At 39.5% G+C, this 22,853-nt stretch overlaps 1 protein-coding gene across 2 annotated transcripts in view; it reads left to right on the forward strand.

Annotated features, from left to right (window-relative positions):
• VPS39 (VPS39 subunit of HOPS complex) overlaps positions 1-22,853 on the forward strand; it is a 65,502-nt gene that overhangs the window by 28,088 nt on the left and 14,561 nt on the right. For both annotated transcript variants that reach the window (XM_044665110.1, XM_044665111.1), the window contains 6 exons: positions 2,405-2,588; positions 4,893-5,013; positions 5,120-5,240; positions 8,605-8,734; positions 19,375-19,517; positions 22,184-22,327. In XM_044665110.1, coding sequence (XP_044521045.1) covers positions 2,405-2,588; positions 4,893-5,013; positions 5,120-5,240; positions 8,605-8,734; positions 19,375-19,517; positions 22,184-22,327 — 843 coding nt within the window. The remainder of the gene's footprint in view (positions 1-2,404; positions 2,589-4,892; positions 5,014-5,119; positions 5,241-8,604; positions 8,735-19,374; positions 19,518-22,183; positions 22,328-22,853) is intronic.

Genomic DNA, 22,853 nt, shown 5'->3' on the forward strand with positions numbered 1-22,853 from the left:
ATGCTCATTGACTTGACTTGACTTGGGCTTCCCATCTTCCTGCTACTGTGGATCCAATTCCCAGACTGAATGTTTTGAAGCCCTCCTTATAAGAGGGCACTTTTATTTTAAAGATATGAATATGGGCTGATAATTCTTTTTCTCTATCAAACAAGTTGTTACTCTTCTGTTAGAGAAGAGAGTGAACCTTCTATGTGGTATTTAGATTCTAAAACTGTATTAATCATTTTCTAGTTCTTAGATTGTCAATTTTTGAGCAAGAACATTCTAGCTAATGGGGTCACTTTTAGGGTACTGAACTTTTTTTTTTTTTTATTAAGAAAATTTTTACATGGTTACATGATTCATGTTCTTTACCTCCCTCTCACCTCCCTCCCATAGCCAATGTGCAATTCCACTGGGTTTTACATGTCTCATTGATCAAGACCTATTTCCATATTATTGATATTTGCACTAGGGTGATTATTTAGAGCAGTGATGGGCAAACTATGGCCCACAGGCCAGATGCAGCCCATTCTGGCTGCAGGACATTATTCCTAATCTGATGAATATAATGAGTAGGATACAATACAATGAAACTTCGAAAGAATTGCCTTAGAAACAGACTGACAGATGAGCATTTCCTTTCCTTTGGCCCCCTCTTTAAAAAGATTGCCCAATTCTGGTTTAGAGTCTACATCCTCAATCAAATCCCCATGGACCCTTGTGATCAAGCAGTTGTTTTTCTTCTGTGCTTCTGCTCCCACAGTTCTTTCTCAGCATGTGGATAGTGTTCTTTCTCATTCCCAAAGTGGGCGCTACCGCCCCCTGGTGGATGCTGCTGCGATCCAGGGGAGTGGTGATGGCCACAGGTGCATTTATCTTTCCTATTAATTGTTATTAAAATTTTTAAAAAATTAATTTCCAGGGGGCTAAGTAATATTTTTTCTGGAAAGGGGGGTGGTAGGCCAAAAAAGTTTGGGAACCACTGCCCTAGATCATTGCACTGCTGCTAGTAGAGAAGTCCATTACATTCAATTGTACCACAGTGTGTTCGTCTCTGTGTATAAGGTTCTCCTGGTTCTGCTCCTTTCACTCTGCATCAATTCCTGGAGGTCTTTCCAGTTCAAATGGAATTCCTCCAGTTCATTATTCCTTTGACCACAATAATATTTCATCAGCAATAGATATCACAATTTGTTCAGCCATTCCCCAATCGAAGGGCATCCCCTCATTTTCCAATTTTTTGCCACCACAAAGAGTGCAGCTATAAATATTTTTCTACAAGTCTTTTTCCTTATTACCTCTTGGAGTATAAACCCAGCAGTGGTATGGCTGGATCAAAGGGCAGGCAGTCTCTTAAAGCCCTTTGGGCATAGTTCCAAATTGCCAGCCAGAATGGTTGGATCAATTCACAAATCCACCAGCAATGCATTAATGTCCCTATTTTGCCATATCCCCTCCAACATTCACCACTTTCCTTTGCTGTCATTTTAGCCAATCTGCTAGGTATGAGGTGGTACCTCAGAGTTGTTTTGATTTGCACTTCTCTAATTATAAGAGATTTAGAACATTTTTTCATGTGTTTATTAATAGTTTTGATTTCTTTACCTGAAAATTGCCTATTCATGTCCCTTGCCTTTTTATCAATTAGGGAATGGCTTAATTTTTTTTTTGTACAATTGATTTAGCTCCTTATATATTTGAGTAATTAGACCTTTGTCAGAGGTTTTTGTTATAAAGATTTTTTCCCCAATTTGTTGCTTCCCTTCTAATTTTGGTTGCATTGGTTTTGTTTGTGCAAACCCTTTTTAATTTAATGTAATAAAATTATTTATTTTACATTTTGTAATTTATTCAAACTCTTTCTTGGTCTTGAAATCTTTCCTTTCCCAGAGACCTGACAGGTATCCTATTCTGTGTTTGCCTAATTTACTTATAGTGTCTTTTTTTATATTCAAGTCATTCACTTATTCTGAGTTTATCTTGGTGTAGGGTGTAAGATGTTGATCTAAACCTAATCTCTCCCAAACAGTTTTTCAATTTTCCTGACAGTTTTTCAATTTTCCTGGCAGTTTTTTGTCAAATAGTGGATTTTTGTCCCAAAAGCTGGAATCTTTGGGTTTATCATACAGTGTCTTGCTGAGGTTATTTACCCCAAGTCTATTCCACTAATCCTTCCTTCTGTCTCTTACCCAGTACCATATTGTTTTGATGACCACTGCTTTATAGTACAGTTTAAGATCCATTACTGCTAGGCTCCCCTCCACATTTTTTTTCATTATTTCCCTTGATATTCTTGATCTTTTGTTCTTCCAAATGAACTTTGTTATAGTTTTTTTCTAATTCAATAAAAAAGTTTCTTGGTAGTTTTGATCGTTATGACATGAATAAGTTAAGTACTGAACATTTTTTATTTTTGTAGGTGGATGGAAAAGGGTCCACCAAAGAGCTCTTTCCAACAGGAAAGCAACTGGAACCCTTGGTGGCACCTCTGGCAGATGGAAAAGTAGCTGTTGGTCAGGATGATCTCACCGTGGTACTGAATGAGGAGGGCACCTGTACACAGAAATGTGCCTTGAATTGGACAGATATACCAATTTCCATGGGTGAGAACCAAGTGTAGCTGTTCCCTCCTTAACTCTACTACATCCCTCCCTCCCCCCCACCTCTTGTCATCTTGCCTTCCTGATGAATGTAGTCTGAATCATTAGCTTCAGATGTGTATGGTGTGGTTTTTATCACCCTCCCCATTTCCCTTATTACAAGCAATTAAGTGTTTTAGTCATTAAAAACTGAATATTCTAGTCTTTGTCAGAAGCTACTGTTTTTCCAAAATAGAATTATTTAGGAAGTGGAGAATCCAGATAACCATATTAGACAAAGATGTGTATCTTCATGCATTGTGTTGTTTCCCATTTCTTTGCATCTGCTCATATTCTTTCTTCTTGCTAAAGTACCCTTCCTTGGATAGTGAGTAAGAACATATTCTCCCAAAGGCTATCTGGATGGCCCTAGACCATGCTTCCCGTTCATCTGCCCCAGACATCTTGGGACTACATAATACCTCTCTTTGCATAGCCATGCACACATTAAGATCTGCTTCTCCCCATCCTCTTTGCATATACATCCTTCCATAGATGTATATTAAAGTTTTATTGTGCTCTTTGACTTTTATACTATAGTCATTTCCCAGTTACCTGTCTCACTTTCAGTTGAGCCTTCCTTTTTAACAAAGAAACATTTAAGCATAGCTGATTAACCAACAGCTGTATCTGAAAGTATATAGCAGCATTCTGCTGATGGAGTTGCCCACCTTGATGAGAGGATGTTTTAAGTTTAGATTCTGTAATTAATCTCAGTTTGGCTGCCTTTTAGTGTTTGTATTATTTCAGTTGCTATGTATTTTGTCTTTGTTTATATTATTTCAGGCTTATGTATTATTCTTTGGATCCTGCTTTTACTCTATCAGAGTATATAAACTGGGTAACAAAGGAAGTGAATTATTGATATTTCTAATTCTTTATCTTTCATCTCCTTATTAATGAGCTTTATTGTGTTTGTAGTTAGATATTTGGAAACTAAATATGCTTCTTGTTCATGAAATAGTATCACTCAGATAATGAGCTTGAATCCTTTAGTTTTTGTTTTTTTTTAAACTGTTACCTTTTGTCTTAGCATTGATACTTTCCAGTGCTAAGACAGAAGAGTAATAAGGGCTAGGTAATTGGGGTTAAGTGACTTTTTCCCTCCAAAAGCTTAAAAGAATTCCTCTTTGTATATACTTTTCAGGTATTAGGCCATTTTAGATTAAATAAGACATTCACGTATAATATATGCACAACGTACAGGAAAAGGCATTTTAGCTTCATATCTCAAAACCCTTCACAGACTCAAGTTCTTCTTTTCCTTGTATCCCAAAAGGTAGATTAGGGCATTAGCACAGGCAGAAATGGAGGAAGAGAGGCAAAAGTCCCATAGGCGTAGCCAAGAGAGATCAGAGATGGGATTCTCAGCTCTAGCCTCTGGCCACTTAAACTATGGGAAAAATGAGCCTTGAAGGATTGAGGCAGGCATGGTTTCAAGTAGCTGGAGAGAATTATCTTGTAGGAAGCCTCTGAAAGTCTCTTAATTCTCTAACAGTTTGAACAGTTTCAGAGTCCAAAATAACATTAAAGCCCCTTTTACCATTAATGAAACCTTGAGATTAAAAAAAAAAATCTATAATCAAGCCAAGCTGTGGATACTAAAAGTAGATAATGACAAGAGCACCAAACTTGGAGTCAGGGGTGTTTGGGTTTGAATCTGGGCTCTGCCCTTCATTTTGTCAGAATGGGAAGGGACAAACAAGCCAAATCACTAAAAGAGATGATCTAGGACAAACTTTTACAAGAAAAATCTTCCTTCAAAACCTAGCTTTGATTAAAGTCTGTACTACCATTTATTTTGTTCTGGGTGAGATTCTTATGTTGAACAGCACCACAGGAACAGTGCTCTGTTGTTTCCTCCCCTTGACCTCTGTAAGTAACACCTCAGTTTAAAAGGAAGTAATCCTTGCTCTTTTTCTTACCTCCCATCCCTATTGTTTGTGAGAGGGCACCAGCAGCTCATGGTGATCTCCCTTTGTTCTCCTTGCTTATCTCTCTAGTAGTTGATAGGAAAGAGAATCCCCAGGGGAAGGTTTCTTTTGGGGTGTTCTGAATGGAAATATCTAGGATTGGGTGAAATTACTATCTGTAAATCCATAGAGCTTTGTCCTTCCCCTTGAGCTGGCCCATGATTAATGAGTAGTAGTAACCTAGAATCCCACTTATGTGCAATATCTACCCCAGATAATGCTCCATGCATGAAAGCCTCCCCCTTTCTTCAGACCAGAATGGATTCTTATGTGAGGTCATGTCACCCCTCTACAGAGCACCAGCCTCCGTATATCATTGCGGTGTTGCCTCGGTACGTGGAGATCCGGACATTTGAGCCTCGGCTGCTAGTGCAGAGCATTGAGTTACAGAGACCCCGCTTCATTACCTCTGGAGGGTGAGGATTTGCCTTTTACTTCATCCTCCAGAGCTTTCAGAGCACCTAAAGACCACTCCATTCATTCCTTTGCTTCTTTCTTCATGGCTCTCACTCCTGCCTCCAGTTCGGACATCGTCTATGTGGCCAGCAATCATTTCGTTTGGCGGCTTATTCCTGTCTCTATAGCAACCCAAATCCAGCAGCTTCTCCAGGACAAGCAGTTTGAACTGGCACTGCAGTTGGCGGTAAATTTAATTTCTCTTCCTGAGTTCCACAGTTTCCCTGAGAGCAGTTTTCTGGGAAGCCAAAGCCTATTTTTCTCAGTTGGCACATATTCATGGGCTCACAGACCCAGAGATGGGAAAGACCTTTGAAGTCATTGAGCCTACCCCACTCGTTTTGCAGATGAGGAAACTGAGGCACAGAGAGGTGAAAGGACTTCCTCAAGGCCACATAGGTCTTACATGACAGACCTGAGATGCAAACCTGCATCTTCTAATTCTAAGTATGATATTCCTTTGACATCTTGGGAGCTAAACGTGTGACATCTCTGTGATATGGAAAATCTGGAAAAGTTTTTGGCTTTCCCTACATACCTCAGAAGAAATTTGAATTTTTTATTTTTCATTTATAGGATGTTTACAGTGTCTTATTGTAAGATTTGGGTTAAGTATTTGGTCATAGGCTGTTTTATACATTTCTGAGTTTCTAAACTTTTTCCATGTTGTCTGTTGACCTTTGGGCATCACGTGTGGCTTCTGCAAAACTCCCCCAAAATTCCAATTTAATATCTTATGGTGATCTACAATTTATGTCAAAACCACAATAGGAGAAGTTGCAATGTGGAAGGGGTACTGTACATTACACGGTGCTTTTTTTTTTTGCTTCCATAATCACAGGATGGTAGATGAATCAGAAGACCTTGATTCCAGCCCTCGCAGATGACATCTGCTTGTGGCATTGGAAGTCTCTGAGATTGAGGGGACCTTGGTTTTTTCATGTGTGAAATGGGGATAATAGTACTTCACTGAATAGTTGTGAGAGTAAAATAAAGTACTGTAAAACAGATAAAAGAAAATGCTTTGAAAAATGTATTATATACAAATATAAGGTAATTCATTTCAAATCAACCAACTTCTAGTTGAATGATCACCATATGAAAGATGCCATGCTAGGAATGAAGAGATGGCTATGACATAGACCGGGCTTTTAAGGAGTTTATAGTTCAATGGCATAAAGGAATCATTTACAAATAATAGTAATAGAGGGCAGAATGTGATAGAGGCAGATAAGAAGTCTAGGTAATATGTTGTGATAAATGTGGAATGGGAGATATGCTATTTCATTTGGGCCTTAAAGGTTTGGTAAGGCTTTAACAGAGAAGTTCATTTAGGCATTAGGGGAGTATTTAACATGAACAAAGAGATGAATGTCTCAGTGTAACGACATGTGGAGCTGGAACCTAAAGTATGTGAAAAGTTTTAAGATGAGGGAAAACTGTAAAGATAGTTCAGAGCTAGATTATGGAAGGTCTTGGATGCCAGGAACTCAGAGAGATAGTAACATCATCAGCATTAATAGTAGTATTTGAAATATGTGATATTTCATATCATCGTAGCATAGCTTAGCTAAAAACAGCTTGAGGGGTGAAGTCACCTTACCCTGTGGTTTTAACATAGCTAAAGAACATCTGACTATGAGAAATCATGGAATGTTAGATCTGGAAGAGACTTTAGAGATCATTTAGTCCAACTCCCTTATTTTGGAGTGAGGAAGCCAAGGTCCTGAGAGTGTGACTTGTCCATAGTTACATAGCCCCTTTAAAGAAAAGCTGGGACTAAGATCAGGCTTCCTGACTTGTAGGTCAGTGCCCTGTCCACTAAACTAGTAGTTCTCAAAGTATGGTCCAAGGGCCCCTCAGGGATACTGGAGTGGTTTGCTATTTTCTTCTCCAGTGGATTTGTTTGTTAGGCAATCGGAGATTAAGTGACTTGCCCAGTGTCACACAGCTAGGCAGTGTCTGAGGCTGGATTTAAATTTAAATCTTCCTGACCTTTAGGTCCGGTACTCTTAATCAGTAAGCTCACACCTGCCTCTTAGCAGGTCAAAAACTATGTTTATAATTATACTAAGATGTAATTTATCTATGAAAATATTCCTGTTTTTTCAACTATATATCTGTGTGAGGCTGAATTTTCTTTATATACTTAAGCCAAAATAACTTTTTACAAGACATTGAATGCAGGAGCACATATGAGATCCACCTGTCTTTTATGGAAAACATTGCCATTCTTACTATTTCTTGTTTTAGAAGATAGTTATATTCCACAAAAATATTATTTTTGTTAGCATATGATAGGTTTGTTATTTTAAAAATAAATAAAATTTTAAAATGATCAGTTTTAGTGTCTCATAATTAAATATTGATAGATATAACCCATTTAACAAAAGTTCTTTGGGATTCTCAGTAATTTATTTAAGAATGTAAAGAACAAAAGCAACTCGTTTAGCATATAATTGCCAGATATTCCTAAAGTCTGACAAAAATTTCCCTTCATGCAATTTATCTCTTATGTTTTTTTAGGGGTAAAAGCACTTGATTTTTAAGTAGCACAAAATAGCCTTTGACATAATTTTAGATTCTTAAGCCCCATTTTTTGCCTTTTCTAAGGGAGTATTTATTATGTGCTTACCATATATATGAGATGTTTTAGATTACATTTAGCTTACATTCTGTTTGGGAATACAGAACTCAGATGTTAAATAATTTAAGGTCAATTTAATACTAAAATCTGGTATTGATTTAAAAGTACAGTTGAGGGGGCAACTGGGTGGCTCAGAGGATTGAGAGCCAGGCCCAGAGATTGGAGGTCCTAGGTTCAAATCTGGTCTCAGACCCTTCCTAGCTATGTGACCCTGGGCAAATCACTTAACCCCCATTGCCTAGCCCCTACCATTCTTCTGCCGTGGAACCAATACACAGTATTGATTCTAAGATGGAAGGTAAGGGTTTAAAAAATAAAATAAGAAAGTACAGTTGAGAGTCCAGAAAAGAAATAGCCGAGGTTAAGTTTTAGTAGTAGGAGAAGGCTTCATCATATATAGCACTTTGCCTGGTCCTTGAAGGATTGGTGGGGAGGCTGTGTATGAGTAGAGGGAAAGAGAGCTTTTTAGGTAAAGCCCACAGCATAAACATTGGGGTTAAGTATATATGTAAGGGAGCATTGTCAAGAAGGAGAGCAGCCAGACTTAAATCAAAAGGCATATGTTTAGGGTAGTGGGATATAAGGATGAATGGATAGATGGGACCAAATTATGGAGTACTTTGAAAACTAGACCAGATGCTAGTGTGAGTTGATGATCAAGATGACAGCAGAAGGAATAGAAATCTGAAAGAGATTTTAGAATGAAGACATAATAGGATTGGGCATCAGATTAGATTTAAGGGAGAGGGAAGAGTCATAGATGACTCTGAGCCAGGTTTCTGGGTCGGATCTAACCAAAAGAGGATAGTTGGGAAAGGGAATTAATATTTTGGGTAGAAGATAAATTCTCTTTATTATTGAAATGAAACCAAGAACATTAAGTCCTATTTTTGCTTTCTTTTAGGAAATGAAAGATGATTCGGATAGTGAGAAGCGACAGCAGATCCATCACATTAAGAACCTGTTTGCTTTTAACCTCTTCTGTCAGAAACGTTTTGATGAGTCCATGCAAGTCTTTGCAAAACTTGGGACAGGTGAGAAGTGGATGTGGGCTAGCATTAGGGTGATAGAGGAGCATGATCTGACCCTATGGGAAGGACAAGGATAAAGAAGACTCTTTCTAGGAACTGTAGATGGCAATATTTATTTATAGTTTAGCCTCATATTATGCGGCCAGATATTAATGCTCCCATAAGCTCCCATGAAGTCAACTATCACCTTTATGCAAATAATTATCAGATTTATTTGTCCATCCTTATCTTTTCTTCTGGCTTCCAGGCTTATAACCCCAACTGCTTATTGGATTTTTTTAACTTGATTCAACATGTCCAAAGCATCCTCTCTTCTTAACTTCCCTGTTACTGTGGAGGGCACCACTGTCCTCTTGGTCACCCAGGCTTGCCATATAGCATCATCCTTGACTCCTCACTCTTTCTCACACTGTCCTTCCCCACTCCAATCCAATTATTTGCCAAGTTCTGTTATTTCAACCCTGTAACACTGTCTTCTTTTCTCTGACACATTTTAGTCCAGACCTGCATCACCTCATGCCTAGACTCTTCTAGTAGCCTGCTGGTTGATCTCTCTGCCTTAAGGTTTGCCCAATCCTTTTCCATAAGTTGTCAAATTGATCCAAAAGCATAGATTTGACCGTGTCACTGTTGCTCCCTCCACGATCCAATTAATTCCAGTGACTCCTAATTTCCCCCAGGACCAAATATAAAATCCTCTACATGGAATTGTTTAAAAAACCCTTCCCTTCTGTCTTCAAATCAGTACGGTTCCAAGGCAGAAGAGAGGTAAAGGCAAGACAGTTGGGTTAAGTGACTTGTCTAGGGTCACACAGCTAGGAAGTATCTAGATCAGATTGGAACTCAGGACCTCCCAATCCAGGCCTGGCTTATCCACTAGCTGCCCATCTATGCGACTTTTAAAATCCTCCTATTATGGGGGCAGCTGGGTAGCTCAGTGGATTAAGAGCCAGGCCTAGAGAAGGGAGTTCCTGGGTTCAAATCTTGGCCTCAGACACTTCCCAGCTTTGTGACTCTGGGCAAGTCACTTGACCCCCATTGCCTTAAAAAAAAAAATCCTCCTATTACCTGTGTTTTACGTACCCTTCCAGTCTTCTTATAGTTCACACTCTTCAATCCCCACTCCTCTCTTTTTCTTGCACAAGACATTCCATCACCTAATTCTAGGCATTTTCGTTCACTGTCTTTTATACCCTGCAACTCCCTCTCTCCTCATCTTCACTTCTTGACTTCCTTGGCTTCCTTTGAGTCACAGCTAAAGTTCAACTGTCTACAAGATGTCTTCCCCAATCTCCCTTAGTGCTAAGGCTATCCCTCTGTTGATTAATCTCTTAATTTATCTTGTATGTATCTCATTTATGCAAAGTTCTTTGCATGTTGTCTCCCCATTAGACTGTGAATTTGTTGAGAGCAGGGACTATCTTTTGCCTTTCATTGAATCCCTAGTGTTTTACAGAGTGCCCGGCACATAGTAAGCGCCTCACTAAATTCTTATTGACTGATCGGCATGGTTGTCTACAGGCTGTTTCTCATTTCAGAGTGTGATATTGGCCTATGTGATAATAGCTGAGAAGACAGTTATTCAGCATGGCCCTAGTATTCTTTCTGAAGAAATTGTTGAATTTGGAGTCAGAATCCCTAGGAGTGAATCCTAGCCAGGACTACCATTTGCTAGCAGTGCTTGCCTCAGTGAGCCAGTTTAGCCCTTTGCCCCTCAGGTGTAAAATGAGGGATTAGATGTTCAGATGACTCCCAAATCCCTTTTAACTCTAAAACTGGAATCCTATGGGCCGATGATTTATTGGGGTCTTATTACATTAGAACTAGGAGATGGGAGTATTTGTATGTTCAGTTCTGATTAATCCATATAAACTATGTCTTGCTGCATCATGGTCTCTTTGCTGGTGTCCCTCCTTTCTCCCCTTTCGTCTGCAGAAACAAGTAGTGAGAGGCAGCCAAGTACAATAGAGCAAACATTGGCTTTCAGATTGGGAGAGACCTGAGTTTGAGGCCTGGCTCTGACACTTGGTAACTCTGACTCTTGGGAAGTTCCTTAATTTCCCTTGGTCTCAGTTCCTCATCTATAAAATGCCAGCTATGGGTTGTTGGGACAAAAGTACTTTGTAAACCTTCAGAGCCATGCGAAAATAAATAGTTGTAATTATTATTATTTTTACTTGAACCTTTGAAGAAAAGGGGAAAAATATGAATCAAGGGGGCAAATAGGTGACCCAGTGGATAGAGTGACAGGACTTGGGTTCAGATCTGGCCCCAGACACTTCCTAGCTCGGTGACCGCAACCTCAGTTTGCCTAGCCCTTCCTTGCCCTTCTGTCTTGGAGTTTTTAGGGAAAGTAAGGGTTTAAAATGAATAAATATTTTTTTTAAAAAAGAAGGTGAATCAGTACCTATTCTTTTAATTTGACATTAACTTATTCCCTTTTCTTCCTTACTTTTGTTTCTGTTCCACATTCTCTCAACCAGAGATTTCTGGACTGGGTTCTTCATTGCCTGCTGTAGAGTAAATACTTGGGGGAGTTGTTTTTTGGCAAATAAGGGTGAGAATAAATAATGTCATCTGGATCCAAGATCCAAGTGTATGCATCATTTTCTTGTCTTTCTCTCATTTAGAAAGAAAATTATAGGGAAAAGAGGAAATTCTACAAATAAAGTAATGCTTTATTTTCAATGGATTCAGACCTTTTTTTTTTAAGAATTTAGAGGCCCAGCAGAGGAACACAGAGGTTAATTAAATAAGGCTACTACCCACAAGGCCTCTTCCAATAAGAGAGGCAAGAGAGGCCTCCTTGAGGGTAGAGTCTCCAGAAACGCCAAGGGAGGAGAAAGGAAGTCAGCCTAACTTACCTACATGACAATTCAGAGGGAAGCAGTCTGAGGTCTCACCAGAGATCCTTCTACACCAAGTTCAAGGTGCCAACTGCCTCCACAGGAAGTTACCATCATATTTAAAAGATAGCATCTTTCGTCACTTCCTGCATCCACCTCCAATTTCAAGTGGACAGATGGCAGCCTCAACACTTGTTTTTGATTTGTTACTTATTGTCAAGTGTGGGTAACAGACCTTCCCCTCCCCACTTAATTCTTAGTTGGGTGGGGTGACATTATTTTTGATGGCTAGAGACTAAACGATGAATGAGGATGAGCTAATTCCATTTACACAGTCCCCCGATGATTCTTGGTGCCTAGTCACCCCTAGTGATCACTTAACATAATCATCTTGTACCCACAAAGATCTTCTAACTACAATAGTTAGAGATAAGAGGGGAATGGAAGAGAGAGAAGGCAAAACCAATGTTTTGCTAGGCACATTGACAAGAAACCAATTGGGGGAAGTCCCCTATTGGCATAAAATGTATATTCAAAGTAACTGTTCAGACCCCATTAGTTCAATCAATTGTACCCCAAAGTTCATTATGGATCTCTTGATGCAATGTAGATTCTTCAGGCATCTTTCTGCAAACAGTTCATTCTCAATCCAGAGTCAGCAAGCTTCTTTCCCTGAGAATTTTTCTCGAACAAAAAATTAATCTTGGGTTTTACAAAAATACAATCCCCACCAAAGAGGGTATTTAAAAAGAAATACCCAGATCATCTCAGGATACATAGTTGAGTTAAGGGGTTGTATGAGTCAATTCAAAAGAAAAAACAAAAAGAAAAGCAAATAGGAGAAAAATGAAACTTTGGGAGAAAGAAAACATTTAAAATCAGAATCAAAATATCAAAATGTATGTATATAAGATTTCTGAATAAACAAAAATAAATTCATAACAGGTCCTTGTATTAGGGTCCAATTAATATAATTTCCATCCTACTAGTCTGTAGAACTAAATGCAGTAATAACTGCACTTACCCATTGGCAGCCAAGACTATAGGAAGTTGCCATTCTATAAGAGAGAAAAAAGGACCAGATCTATGTGCAAGGGAAGTGTCTGTCATTCTCTGGTCTGTTTTACCTTCACTCTCAGAAATATATGGGTTAGCCAGGATGATGGCCAGCCTTCGGTACCTGACTGGCAGTGTAGTTCGAAGAGTCCTATGTCTTAACATATGTTAAGTGTTGCAACTTTGAGTCTTACACTGAGTTCAAGTCCTTAGTATTGGCATGGGAGTTCCTCAGTCCCACCTGTATTTGTATGGTCTTTTTGACCTTGTGCTCCTTGGCACTGTGCAGATTTTCTCATCAATCCCATTGGGATTAGTTGGTCGGTCTCCATGACCTTGTGCCTTCTTAGCACTTTTTAACAGCTCTTGTGTTCCCTTCTCCTGGAATCAGACAGAAGCATTAATCACAGTTCCATAATATTTAACAAGGCAGGTTCCCAAAGTCTAAAGCCTTGTGAGTAAGCAGTAATATCATAGCAAATATATATATATTAAAATTATATCACTGCAAAAAATAAAAAAGATTAATAGTGATTATATGTACTTTAAGTACAAGAAATGAGAAAAAGGGAAAAAATCAATTATTATTTTTTTAAAACCCTTGTACTTCGGTGTATTGTCTCATAGGTGGAAGATTGGTAAGGGTGGGCAATGGGGGTCAAGTGACTTGCCCAGGGTCACATAGCTGGGAAGTGGCTGAGGCCGGGTTTGAACCTAGGACCTCCCGTCTCTAGGCCTGACTCTCACTCCACTGAGCTACCCAGCTGCCCCCAAAAATCAATTATTTTATTAAAAGATAACAGGAAAAGCAATAAGAAAATTAAAAATAAATTCAATGAGAAAAAAAATATAATGTGATTCCAAAAACAGCATCCATTTGTCTACGAACTGTTATTCCCAATGCATGTAACAGGAAACAATCGATCAGTTTCAATAGAAGATGCTCTCTTTACATGTGAGCAATGAATCCAAGAGTCCTTTTCTCCAATTTTTATAGCTGTTGGAGTGGTTAATAATATTTGAAACAGCCCTTCCCATGAAGGCTGAGTTGCTCCGGTGAGCTGGTAATTCTTTATATACACCTTATCTCCTGGGTTCAGATCATGAAGTGAAAAGTCTATTGGTCCTGCTTGTACTGCAGGTCCAGATTCATGGAGTTCACGCAGTTTGTGTTGCAATTCCTGTATATAGGAAGCAATAGAAGTATCTCCTAATAGTGATGTATATGCAGGAGGAAAAGGCTTAACCTGTATAGGGGGATGTCCAAAAAGCATCTCATAAGGTGAGATATGTAGATCTCCCCTGGGCCTGCTTCTAAGATAAAATAGAGCTAGAGGGAGAATTTCAGACCATTTCATATGTCTCAGTGTATAATTTGCCAATCATAGTTTTAAGTTCTCTGTTCATCCTTTCAACTTGGCCTGAGCTCTGGGGGTGATATGGTACATGGAACTTGGGAGTTATCCTCAAACAGGAATATATTTCAGATAAAACTGAATCAGTAAAGTGACTTCCCCTGTCCGAATCAATATGTGCAGGCAGGCCAAAACGAGGAATGATTTCTTTTAAAAGCATCTTGGCAACAAAAGCCGCTGTGGCTCAGGCAGTATGAAATGCTTCCAGCCACCTGGTCAGTTGATCCACTATGACTAGACAGAATTTATATTGTCCAGCCTTTGGCATTGTTATGAAATCAATTTGCAGGTGCTCAAAAGGTGTGTAAGCCAGAGGACACCCACCAAAAGCCTTGCCATGAAAGGCATGTTGGTTATATGCTTGGCAAGGTAGGGCAAGCTGCACACACTTTAGAGGCTATAGTGGTTATGCCGGGAGCTATCCATACCCTTTTAACAGAGTCCACGATGCTCTGGGTACCAAAATGACCATTTTTATGAATGGATCGACAAATTTGGTGATAAAAATTTCTAGGGTGCAGGGGTTTTCCTTCAGAGGACATCCTTACTCCATTCATCTGTTTAGCTTTAAATTTTAGCTTCCATTTTTCTACTTCTCATCATAGGAAAGTGATAAATTTAAGTCATCAGTGGTTGTTAATGTTAGAATTAATTCAGGCCCTTCTATAGCTGCTAGCTTTGCAGCAGTATCTGCCCGTTTGTTTCCCCTAGAGGCAGGGTCAGTGCCACCTGTATGGGCAGAGCAATGAACTTCAGCTAGGGTTTCTGGTAGCTGGCGAGCAGAAAGAACTTCATTAATAATTTTTGCATTAGGTATAGATTTTCCAGCTGAGGTTAAAAATCCTCTCTGAAGCCATAACATACCCACTGAATGACAAATTCCAAATGCATATCTAGAATCTGTATAAATTGTTGCCTTTTTATCTTTGGCAATTATACATGCATGTTTTAGGGCTGTAAGTTCTGTGCCTTAAGCACTTAGATTTGAGGGCAGTGAAACTGACCATACAGTGTTAAATTCTGTGACTATAGCAGCTCCAGTGTAGTGTATGCCATCCCTCATAAAAGAACCATCAGTAAATAAGACTAGATCTGGATTGTCTAAAGTAGTGTCCAGGAGATTGTCTCGAGGCTTTTCAGCCATGGACACTAATGTTTCACAATTATGTAATGGTTCTCCTGAGACTGGTAAATCAGGAAGCAAGGTGGGAGGATTAAGAGTTGTACAATGTTTTAAAGTAATATTCTTATTATTTAGTAAGGTTATTTCATACCTTGTAATTCTCTGATCAGAAAATGCCTGTGTTCTGTCTTAGCAGTAATGCTTCTACTTCATGTGGGCACATAATTGTTAATGGGCATCCCAATACTAGATCAACAGGTTTTTTTTTTACTAACAAAGCTGTGGCAGTTACGCCTCTAAGACATGGTGGTGCTCCTGCAGCTACTGGGTCCAACTGGGCTGAATAATAAGCAATTGGACCCTGATAAGGTCCCAAAGTTTGAGTTAAAACACCTGAAGCTACCCCTCTATGCTCATGTACATATAAAGTAAATGATTTGTTATAATCTGGGATGCCTAGAGCAGGGGCAGACAGGATAGCTTGTTTTAGATTCGACAGAGCTAACCAGTGTACTCGCTCTAATTTAAGCAGTTCAGGGACTGAATCTTTTGTTAGTGCTTTAAGGGGTTTAGTAATTTCCCCATAGCAAGGGATCCATTGTCTACAAAAACCTGTTGCTCCTAAGATTGCTCTTAAGTGTTTTTTAGTGGTAGGATTGCTCAATTTTTGAATATTTTTAATGCACTTAGGAGAAATATAATGGGCACCAGCAGTTAAAATGAACCCTAAATATTCCACTTTGGGGAGACACCACTGAACCTTTCCTTTTGAGATCTTATGGCAATGTTGTACAATGATCAACTGTAAAAGACTCAGCTTCTCTCAGCAATACAATGACCCAGGACAATTCTGAAAGATATGACAAAGAACCACCTTCAGAGAAAGAACTTGTTGGAGTCAGATGCAGATCAAAGCATACTATTTTTCGCATTAATTTATTTACAGTTTTATTTTGGTTTTCTATTAGTGTTCTCATAAACAGTGACCAATATGGAAGTACATTTTTCATGATAATGCATGTATAACCCAGATCAAATTGCTTAACATCTCCTATATGGTGAAGGAAAGGAGAGAGGGAGACAATTTGGGTCTTATAATTTTGGAGAAAAATTTTGAAAATTGTTATTACATGTAATTGGGAAAATAAAATATCCTTAAATAAAAATGAGTGTCTAGGAGCAGCTAGGTAGCACAGTAGGTAAAGCACCATGCCTGCAGTCAGGAGGACCTGCAGTTAAATCTGGTCCCAGATACTTCCTAACTGTGACTTGGACAAGTCATTTAACCCCATTTGCTTAGTCCTTACCACTCTTCTGCTTAGAATTGACAATAAGTCAGAGAGTAAGTGTTTAAAAAACAGAATTAGTGTCCATTGGTGAGAAGTGATGAGAAATTTACAAAAGAATCAAGTTAGGTTGATGTAGAGCTGTGCAGTAGTGAAATTCCAGCAGATTTATTCACTTGAGTTCCTTTTTGTGATTGAGTGATGATGAATAGCCCTAAGTAAAACCAATTAATAATAGCTTTAGAATTTTGAAAAGGAGATGTGGAGTGGTGAATGAAATCCAATACCACATTAATATTTCTTTTAAATAATAGGATAATAGGGGGCAGCTGGGTGGTTCAGTGTATTGAGAGCCAGGCCTAGAGATGGGAGGTCCTTGGTTCAAATCTGGCCTCAGACACTTCCCAGCTGTATGACCCTGGGCAAGTCACTTGACTCCCATTGCCTAGCCCTTACCACTCTTCTGCCTTGGAGCCAATACACAGTATTGATTCTAAGATGGAAGACTATTTAACTTCAGACCTTATCTTATAGGATCACAATTTTCAAAATGGAAGGGACTTCAGAGGCTATCTAGTCTTCATTTTACAGATGTGAAAAGGTGACTTGCCTAACACTACAAAATGAAAATAGTCTTCGGAGTCACTGTAACAGGATCTGGGTGGCTAAATGCTTGGCTTCTTACTATGATATTTGAAGGTCTCTAATAAAGTTGATTTTTTAAAAACTTTTTTTTTCAATTTCACATAGAAACAATTGTTGACAATTGTTTTCCGACACTTTGTGATTCAGATTCTCTCCTTTCCTCCTTCCCTCCCTCCTCGAGGCAGTAAATAACCTGGCATAGGTTATGTTAGTGTTTTCATGCAATATATATTTCCAATGTTGTCACAGAATACACATATCACATTTATAATAAAAAAAAACTCATGAAGGAAATAAAGTGGAAGATGGTGTGTTTTGATGTGTAGTCAGATTCTCACAATTCCTTCTTTGACTTTGGATAATGTTTTTTTATTGAGTCCTGTTGGGTTATCTTGGCACATTCGCTGATAATAGTTTAGTCTTTTACAGTTGTTACAGTACAGTTTTACAGTTGATCATTATACAGTATTTCTTTAACTTTTGGTTCTGCTCAATTCGCATCAGTTCATATAAAGTCTTTCCAGGTTTTTCTGAACTCATTCGGTATGTCATTTCTCATGATGCAGTAGTATTCTATTATATATATAATATATATATTATATATATATAATATAACCGTATACCACAACTTGTTCATCAATTCTCTAACTGATGGTCACCACCTCAGTTTCTAATTCTTTGCCACTACAAAAAGAGGTGCTAAAAATATCTTTGTATGGGGAGGTCTTTTTCCTGCCTGTCTGCTCTTTTTGTGATACAGACTCCATAGTGATATTGCTGGATCAAAGGGTATGCAGTTTTATGGCCCTTTGGGTGTGGTTCCATTTTGGTCCCCAGAATGTTTATATTAGTTCACAGTAACACCAACAGTGTGTTAGTGTATGTGGGTCCAGCCCACGCAGGTCCAAGTGTCTCTTAGTAGGATGATGGCATTGGTGAAAGAAGAAAATGAGAGATAACCTGAGTTTCAGCCAGTCATCACAGAGGCTACTCTGATCAGGCTTGGGCTGTCTTTATTTTATATACTTTAAAAATCACACATATGGTTGGCATGGAATTTCATTTTTCAACATACATCTTTTCTTGGAGATAATGGATGTCATACATTAACTTTGTTACTAACAACTTTTCATTCTCCAGTAACTTTCAGTATTTTTCAAAGGTAGGTGGGGTTGTACCAGTCTTTTCATGGAACAACTTCTCTGTTTTTCATCCATTGTCCTCCTAAGTTAACATACTGAATCGGGGAAGCTTGTCATTTTTAGTTTACCATTATGTAAACTTCTTTGTATGGGAATGGAAAATCTAAGAACACTTTTGTTGAGGTTTTAAAATCTTTAACATTAACTCACTATCTGCCAGATTATTATGAAGTGATTTTTAGGGGAATATCTGTATTATACATGTAAGGGTGGGACTTTCCTGGGAGTCTGTAAAGGCTCTAGTAACAGCCTTTACTGTTCTTCATTTCCTGGGGTTAAGTAGTGTTATTGATCATTATAATTTCAATAATAGAGTGTTAGTAAGAGAGGAGTCATGCGGGGGAATCTGAGTGGGTTTTCCATCCTCCCCGAAGACCGTTTTGCAGTTTCAGGATCCCACCTGCGATCATGTCAGACAGGGTGGGTTTGATGGCTCCTGGCATTAGTGTCTCAGTTTTCCTATATGCCCTCCAACATTTATAATTTTCCTTTTTGGTCATTAGCCACACTGATAGGTATGAGGCGGTATCTCAGAGTTGTTTTATTTTGCAATGGAGATTTGGAGCATTTTTTCATGACTGTAGAAAGTTTTAATTTTTCCACCTGAGAACTGCCTGTTCATACCCTTTGACCATTTATCAATTAGGGAATACTTTGTGTTCTTATAAATATAAATGTGATTTTAAATGAGATTGTTCAGTAGAATGGACTTGGTTCTAGCCATGGGTCTAATTGAACAGAGTTTTATCTGCCATGTCTGCCATTTTTATTCATGCTATAGTGTGGAGTAGTTGAAGCTTTTTCATTCATTTTAGTTGAAGGACTCTTTACAGGTTGGTGAATGTAACCTCTTCATTCAATCTTTGTGGTTATTGTTTGTTCTTGCTGAATGACACACATGATGCTGCCTGAGATGATGCAGGTTCTGATGGTTCAGGCTAAGGCTTTGAAGTTGCCAAGAAAGAATTACTTTGTTTTTGTCTTTCATTTGACTGTATGAAATAATCCTGTGCAAGGGAAAAAAATGTCTGGACTCTTTCCCAGAGAAGTCATGTTTATCTTCCATGTAGATCCTACTCATGTGATGGGTTTGTACCCTGATCTGCTACCCACTGAGTACAGGAAGCAGCTGCAGTATCCCAACCCATTGCCAGTGCTCTCTGGGGCTGAACTAGAGAAGGCTCATTTGGCCCTTATTGATTACTTGACTCAGGTAAGTAGTGGGCTTAGGAATGTTTCCTGGTAAATCTGCCTCGCTCTGATTTCAGTGATGGGTAAGATTGGAAACGTGGAGGCCTCAGATAACTCGCCACTCTCTTTGGCTTTTTCTTCACAAACCCTTTTGGCTATGAATATCAATTGTGAACAGTAGTGAAAGCTGACCCCTTCCTATCTATGACTCAGTTTCTCATGTTGTCTATATCATGATAATCTGTATGGGGGGAAGCTCCTACCCTTGAAGAGTAGAGAAAGGAATCTAGAAGTACCATTTTACTGATCCGGTGTAAGGAGTTAAAAGGGGTTTTGGTTGGGTGGGTATTAAAAGGTTTGATCGCCAGGGAATAAATGATTGAATAATTAACAATCCCCAATTAAAGAATAACTTAAAGTCAAAATGACTTTTATGGAAGTTTACAAAATATAGGAGAGAGTGGAAGTAGAGAGATGAGAAGAGGATAGAGTAAGAGATCGAATTTAACAAACTAGATTTGTATTCAAGTCTGGGCTTTACTCCGGCAGGGCTCCAGAGGCCCAGCCAGAGAGCCTAAAAGTCAATTAACAGGGGGTTTAGCCACAAGGGCTTCTTCCAATCAAGGAAGCCTCCAGGAGGCTAAGGTAGTCAGCCTTCTTCACTCACCACATGTAGTTCTAAGGGAAAGATTTAAGAACTGTCTCACCAAGGTCTCGGGGTCCCAGGTCCAGCAATCCTCGAGGTCCAAGTCACGAACAAGAAGAAGTGCCTTCAGGTCCAAGACACTAACAAGAAGAGCTACAGGAAGTTATCAGTCTTTTAAAGGGGCTTCTTTTGTGGCTCTTCCTGTGCCTTCCTCTTAGTTTACGTGTCCAATCACAACAGATGCTTTTCTTAGGACTGCCCAGGAGGCAGTCAGTAAATTTTGAGTCACTCACTCTAGCACAGTGGGTCATAGACCTCCCAACTTGTGAATTAAGTGGGGATATTCTCACCGTTGGTGATTAGATTAAGGATGGGCAGGGCAGATTTAATTTCATTATCTCACCAAGCAAACTAAATCTCAGGCCCTGCCATCCAGGATTATCACTTATCCAAATGGCACCACTCAGAAGAATATTGATACCCCTGAAGACATATTTATTTATTTGTTTATTTATTTGTTTTTAGGTTTCAAGATGCTTATTTTCTATTTTAGAATCAATATTGTGTATTGGTTCCAAGGTAGAAGAGTGGTTAGGGCTAGGCAATGGAGATTAAGTGACTTGCCCAGAGTCACATAGCTAGGAAGTATATGAGATCAGATTTGAATAGAGGACCTTTCATCTTTAGGTCTGGTGCTCTATCCATTGAGCCACCTAGCTGCCTCCAGCTATTTTTCTTTTACAAAATTTCCTCAAGCCTCAGTTTCGACACTGACCTCTAGACAGAGAGAGAGAGAACTATAGGTCATTGTTTCTGAGGCTAATTGTCCCATGTAGTGGCTTTAGGATTAGACAGACTGCCAGAGAAAGTACTTTTCTACATATGCCTCTGATTTAGAGATCTATGGCACATGCAAAGTCACCTCCCCAGCTCCAGGGGGATGAAGCTGGATCTAGTGGGATTTCTGCAGATCCAGTGGGTTGTACCAAGTTCCCCAGCAGAAATTTCGTCAGTAGCAACTCAGTAATCATTTATTTTGAATCTCAGACTCTTGTATTAAGGTTAGATACTTGGGAGGGGTTGGGGCGGTCCATGATCCCAAAGGTGTGGATACTCTTGTGCCCAGGGCAGAACACAAGCTCTCTACCCCTTTTGGTTAGACAAGAACCCTGTCCACATCTTTTTGTTAATCCTCGAAGAAGGAGCCATCTAACACTCTAAGTATTGGAGTATAGTAGCAAGTGGAGTGCTGACTTTGGAATCAGGAAAACCTGAGTTCACTCCCTGTCACACATCCTGGCTGTTTGACCCCCCCACCCCAGGTACTTATCTTGCCATCTCCCCGCCCCCCCAGCTCCCCAGTACCCCAGGCAGCTTTCTAAGACTTGAACAAACCTATATATAGCTTGGCATGACAATCCTATGCCATTTTCTCTGGAGGAAATTATCCTGGCCCCGTTTGTCTTTTGGTTGGCAGGGTTTGTACCCTGATGTGCTGCCTTCTCTGAATTATAAGCAAACATTTTCTCCATCTATGAGGTCTCTGGTCCAGTCAGCCCTGATACTGCCCTCCCTCCCTCCCCGCCACCCCTCTTCTGCCCCCAGTATGGGGGCTTGGGCTCTTTAGCTGTTCTCTCTTTTTTCATCATGTGACCAGCCCCCAATCAGTTGTCCTTGATGATATTTTTTTGTGCCATTCCTTGTGCATAAGCCACTGTTGGTCATGTGCTCCAATTGGCCCATTTCTTCTGTGCATCTTCATATTTCCCTCTGGGTTACTGATGATTTAAGATTATTCTGGAATTGTGATCTCACATGGTATCAGTGAGAAGGGACTTGAGTGGCAGCAAAGTAGTTTTTTAATGGTAGAGAAAGTCCTGTAGAATTTTCTAAATCCCATTGCAACTCAACTCTTCAATAATGGCAGGCAACTGTGTAGGTCTGGGGAGGGCTCAAGAGGGGTGACTTCCCCTGCTGGCCAAGGGATGGGTTTAGGGAAAATTTGGTTCTGGTTTTCTATGCTTCGTGTGTCACTTTTTTAGAAAAGAAGCCAACTGGTGAAGAAACTCAATGACTCTGACCATCAGTCAAGCACCTCCCCGCTTATGGAGGGCACCCCCACTATCAAGTCCAAGAAGAAACTCCTGCAGATCATAGACACCACATTGCTTAAGTGTTACCTCCACGTGAGTGGCCTTCCACCCCACTCCTCTTTCCCCCTAACTAGCAGGGAAGCTGTCTGGCACCTGGCACTAATGAGGCAAAATCATCCTTTGCAGAGAATCAAAACAGTTGTCCTAATGTTCATCATGCTTTTGATGGTCCAGGAACTTAGTAGATGACAAACTTTCTATCCATGGCCCTAAAGAAGACTTGTTTCTTTTCAGCTATAGCAAAGCTGAGGGTTAGCTAGGGAAGAGGCTAGTTTTTTATTTTTTTTAGAAAAATTTTCCATGGTTACATGATTCTTGTTTTTTCTTTCTCCCCCCCCCTCCCGCCAATAACCAACATACATTTCCACTGGTTTTAACATGTGTGATCAATCAAGACTTATCTACATATATTATTGATAGTTGCATTGGGGTGGTCGTTTTGAGTCTACATCCCCAATCATGTCTGCATCAACCCATGTATTCAAGCGGTTGAAGAGGCTAGTTCTTGATGGCTCTGGAACAGTGATGGGCAAACTATGGCCCACGGGCCAGATGTGGC

Source organism: Gracilinanus agilis, chromosome 2 (assembly GCF_016433145.1).
Source record: "Gracilinanus agilis isolate LMUSP501 chromosome 2, AgileGrace, whole genome shotgun sequence".
NCBI lineage: Eukaryota > Metazoa > Chordata > Mammalia > Didelphimorphia > Didelphidae > Gracilinanus > Gracilinanus agilis.